The sequence below is a fragment of the Zootoca vivipara genome, chromosome 3 (assembly GCF_963506605.1).
Source record: "Zootoca vivipara chromosome 3, rZooViv1.1, whole genome shotgun sequence".
Taxonomy (NCBI): domain Eukaryota; kingdom Metazoa; phylum Chordata; class Lepidosauria; order Squamata; family Lacertidae; genus Zootoca; species Zootoca vivipara.
The window spans coordinates 67,607,787-67,613,113 of record NC_083278.1 but is presented as its reverse complement, the minus strand read 5'-3'; the positions used below and the strand labels follow the sequence as shown (position 1 = coordinate 67,613,113).

Sequence of the window (5,327 nt, the reverse complement as noted above, 5' to 3'; positions counted from 1 at the left end):
TCTTTCTTTGAGTATTCTACCATAGGATAGTGCTTTGTCCCACTTAAACTAAGCATTCGCATGAATTCATCTCTGAATTTTCTAAGATTAACTGAGTCACTTAAGTCACCCCTTACTCATATTTTTGCTAAAGTAAAAAGTCCTGAACACTGCAACCATTCCTCATGGGGGGTGGGGGATGAATTCTGATATCCACCTATTACAAGCAGCCAAACAAGGGAGAGCATAAATTCAAAATTGGAAATTCTCTGCCAGAATTTGGGAAGTGGAATACTGAAAAATTCAATACTTTAATAATTACAAATTATATGTGATTTCTATAGGTTGAGAAGAAAAATGGAATACATCAATAATCTCATGATGGCAAAAGCAAGCACCTTGTCTTCCCACACTGCTGGTACCCCCAAGAAAATGGTCAAATACATACCGGCTCCATACTATTTCAAATTAAACAGTCTGAATGCATCTGTTCCCATCTGCATTGTTGGATTAATAGCTAATGCAATTGTCTTGTGCCTTTACTGCTGCAAGATCAACAAGCCAAAGTTAGGCCCATATTTTTTAAATGTGACCTTTTCAAATCTTATTATAATTGTGTGCAACCTTGAAGTGGCTGCTTTTTATATCGGAGAAATGACAACCCCATTAGTACTCCAACGTCTACTGGAGATGCTTCATATTTTTGCTTATGACACCACCTTATATATCTTCACAGCTCTTACCGCTGAAAGGTTTCTCACTGTCTATTTCCCAGTCTGGTGGCAACATCACCGGTTCAATAATTTCTCTGTCACAATGTGTGCGATTTTGTGGGTGGTTTCTGGCCTGGAGTCACTTATGGTATATTTTTCCTGCTATCCAAGATTCAAACTCATTAATTATGACAATACCACCTGTACAATTGCAACTATAGTGGAAATCATCATGGAAGTCATCATTTTTTCCCCCAGCTTGTTGTTCTTCACTTTGGCCATTTGTATCAAAAGGCGAAGAACACAGCAAAATCCTCTAGCAAGACTTGACATCACCATTGTAATCATAGCTATTCTACTTCTGCTTCTCAGCATCCCAGTTAGATTACTTCATACTATTTCATTTTGGGTTCAATCAATGGACTGGTTTCTGTTGACATCTACTGCTCTGTTACTGGATTCTTGCACCAGCAGCAGCATTCCTTTTGTATTCCTCATTGTTGGAAGCTGGAAGAGGCAGAAAGCCTTTGAACCCTTCTGTATGTTTCTTGAGAGGGCTTTAAAGGATACTGAAGACACATCAGAGCCAACAACAGCAGACCAGGAGCAGGCATAACAATATCCCTGGCCTCAGAAGTAATTTCTTTTTAAAAAATAAAATAAAATGTATACGCTTTGAGAAAAAAATCACGTTCCTTCCAAGTTTCAGAATAAATTTATTTCAAATACTTTAAGGTTGTTCTTTACATTGATTCTAACACACCCACCTAAGTGTGGCACTAGGGCCACTTTCTCCTTTGGATGGCCAACTAGGCAGAGGCAGAGCAGGTGGGCTGAAAGTAGAGGACTACAGGCCAAACTAGAGGGCAGAGGTGACTGAGCCACCGAAGACTGAGAGTGATCACCATTTCTCAATGTGGTCATTCAGTAAAGGTCCTCAAGGGAGAGCAAAAGTGTGGACAAGACGAACAGACAGTTGAGAAGGGCAAGCGATCAATACGAAAAAGAGGTTAGGAGTGGCAACAGAGGATGAAAGTGAGGAGTCTGGAAGCCCAGAGGAAAGAAAGAAAGAGACCTCTTGGTGTTATCACTGCTGCAGGGATGAGATCTGAAGTACAGGAGCTCACCGTAACACTTCCATTGCCATGCTATGATCAGTTCTGCTCCTGTATCTATATACACATTTGCATGTACAGTAGAACCTTGGTTTTCGAAAGTAATCCGTTCTGGATGACTGTTCGACTTCCGAAACATTCAAAACCCAAAAGCTGAACACGGAATCCTCAGTACAACAGGGAAACTCAAAATGGAAGCCATGTGGCACGTTCGGCTTCCGAAAATCGTTCGAAAACCAAAGCAGTTACTTCCGGGTTTTCGGCGTTCGAAAGCCAAAACGTTTGTCAATGGAGATGTTCGAAAACTGAAGTTCCACTGTATATGTGTGATGTTCATGTGTATTCACTAAAAGGCTCATTTTGGGGAAATAGCAATACTACTCTTCAGATATTTAATAGAGTGTTCAAAACGTGAGGAAATTGAGCCTGCTGAATCAGACCCACGCCCCATCTCATCCCCCTTCCCAAGGGAGCCAGCCAGGTGCCTGAGGGAAGCCTTCAAGTTAAGGCATGAAGACAACAACATTTTCGCCTACTAGTTTCCAGCTAGTAGCCAGAGCCATAATGCCTCTGACAGTGAAGGTAGAACACAGGCATTGTAGCTACCGTAGTAGCCATAGATAGCCTTATCCTCCATGAATAGCCTTATCTAGCTGCAACTTTAACTCACAGATGCGTCACACCACCCCCTTGGTCATTTCCATTGCCCTTCTCTGAACTGTTCCTGAACTGTGTCCAACTCCACAATATCCTTTTTGAGGTGAAGTGACTGGAATTGTACGCAGTATTGCAAATGCAGTCACACTATAGATTAGGATTGCCATGTTTCAAAAAGTGAATATCCAGACACAAAAGTTGTTGAGCTTATTTTAATGAAATTCACCAAAATCTACACTACCAGCATGGCTATGTCTGGGAGATTCTGGACGTATGGCAACCCTGCTATAGATTTGTATAACTGCATTATGGTATCAGTATAATTCCTTTCCATTCCTTTCCCTAGCATGGAATTCATTTTTTTCCACAGCAGCAGCACAGCTTTACTGGTACAAAGAAATAATTGCACCAGCTTTAGTAAATCTGCTTACTTTGATGAATATCTTGTGGATTAATATTACTGTACTTAGAATCATAGAGTTGGAAGAGACCACAAGGGCCATCCAGTCCAACCCCCTGCCAAGCAGGAAACACCATCAAAGCATTCCTGACAGGTGGCTGTCAAGCCTCCGCTTTGTTGTTGTTGTTTAGTCGTTTAGTCGTGTCCGACTCTTCGTGACCCCATGGACCATAGCACGCCAGGCACTCCTGACTTGCACTCATGTTCGTAGCTTCGAGAACACTGTCCAACCATCTTGTCCTCTGTCGTCCCCTTCTCCTAGTGCCCTCAATCTTTCCCAACATCAGGGTCTTTTCCAAGGATTCTTCTCTTCTCATGAGGTGGCCAAAGTATTGGAGCCTCAGCTTCAGGATCTGTCCTTCCAGGGAGCACTCAGGACTGATTTTCTTAAGAATGGATAGGTTTGTTCTTCTTGCAGTCCATGGAGTCTCCTCCAGCACCATAATTCAAAAGCATCAATTCTTCGGCGATCAGCCTTCTTTATGGTCCAGCTCTCACTTCCATACATCACTACTGGGAAAACCATAGCTTTAACTATACGGACCTTTGTCGGCAAGGTGATGTCTCTGCTTTTTAAGATGCTGTCTAGGTTTGTCATTGCTTTTCTCCCAAGAAGCAGGCGTCTTTTAATTTCGTGACTGCTGTCACCATCTGCAGTGATCAAGGAGCCCAAGAAAGTAAAATCTCTCACTGCCTCCATTTCTTCCCCTTCTATTTGCCAGGAGGTGATGGGACCAGTGGCCATGATCTTGGTTTTTTTGATGTTGAGCTTCAGACCATATTTTGCGCTCTCCTCTTTCACCCTCATTAAAAGGTTCTTTAATTCTTCCTCGCTTTCTGCCATCAAGGTTGTGTCATCTGCATATCTGAGGTTGTTGATATTTCTTCCGGCAATCTTAATTCCGGCTTGGGATTCATCTAGTCCAGCCTTTCGCATGATGAATTTTTAAGCCTCCGCTTAAAGACCTCCAAAGAAGGAGACTCCACCACACTCCTTGGCAGCAAATTCCACTGTCGAACAGCTCTTCCTAATGTTTAGGTGGAATCTTCTTTCTTGCAGCTTGAATCCATTGCTCCATGTCCGCTTCTCTGGAGCAGCAGAAAACAACCTTTCACCCTCTTCTATATGACATCCTTTTATATATTTGAACCTGGCTATCATATCACCCCTTAACCTTCTCTTCTCCAGGCTAAACATACCCAGCTCCCTAAGCCGTTCCTCATAAGGCATCGTTTCCAGGCCTTTGACCATTTTGGTTGCCCTCCTCTGGACACGTTCCAGCTTGTCAGTATCCTTCTTGAACTGTGGTGCCCAGAACTGGACACAGTATTCCAGGTAAGGTCTGACCAGAGCGGAATACTTCCCTTGATCTAGATGCTATACTCCTATTGATGCAGCCCAGAATTGCATTGGCTTTTTTAGCTGCTGCATCACACTGTTGACTCATGTCAAGCCTGTGGTCTACCAAGACTCCTAGATCCTTTTCACATGCACTGCTCTCAAGCCAGGTGTCCTCCATCCTGTACTTGTGCCTTTCATTTTTTTTTTTTTTGCCCAAGTGTAGTACTTTACATTTCTCCCTGTAAAAATTCATCTTGTTTGCTTTGGCCCAGTTGTCTAATCTGTTAAGGTCATTTTGAAGTGTGATCCTGTCCTCTGGGGTATTAGCCACCCCTCCCAATTTGGTGTCGTCTGCAACCTTGCTCAGGATGCCCTCAAGCCCATCATCCAAGTCATTGATAAAGATGTTGATTAAGACTGGGCCCAAGACAGAACCCTGTGGCACCCCACTAGTCACTTCTCTCCAGGATGAAGAGGAGCCATTGATGAGCACCCTTTGGGTTCAGCCAGTCAGCCAGTTACAAATCCACTGGATGGTAGCATTGTCTACCCCGCATTTTACCAGCTTCTTTACAAGAATATGGGGCACCTTGTCAAAGGCCTTGCTGAAATCAAGATAGGCTATATCCACAGCATTCCCTTCATCTACCAGGCTTGTGATTCTGTCAAAAAATGAGATCAGATTAGTCTGACATGACCTATTTTTCAGAAACCCATGCTGACTTTTAGTGATCACAGCGTTCCTTCTTCAGAGAGTTTGCATTAAGCACACAACAGCTATAATTATATTTATTTATAAATATTAAAGGCAGAGCTTCACAAACTAGGATTCACTGGAAATATAGGTCATCACTCTGGAAAATGTTTGATTTTTGCATTTTAAATTTATTTATTATTTATTTTGCATTTTAATTTTTTAACATTTTGCATTTTAATTTTTTAAAAAATAAAAATTAATTACATTTTTAAAGTAGTATCATGCTGATATAAATTGATTTAGAAGCAACACAAGCAGCTCTTTGGCTTGAAATGCCACTTGTGTAACAAACTGAATGTTTCTT

The 5,327-nt window shown here is 42.0% G+C and overlaps 1 protein-coding gene across 1 annotated transcript; it reads left to right on the top strand.

Annotated features, from left to right (window-relative positions):
• The first annotated feature begins 360 nt into the window (after positions 1–360).
• LOC118082739 (proto-oncogene Mas-like) lies at positions 361–1,308 on the top strand. The gene has a single exon (XM_035110570.1). It carries the CDS (start codon positions 361–363, stop codon positions 1,306–1,308), a length of 948 nt encoding a protein of 315 aa, XP_034966461.1.
• Positions 1,309–5,327: the final 4,019 nt, after the last annotated feature.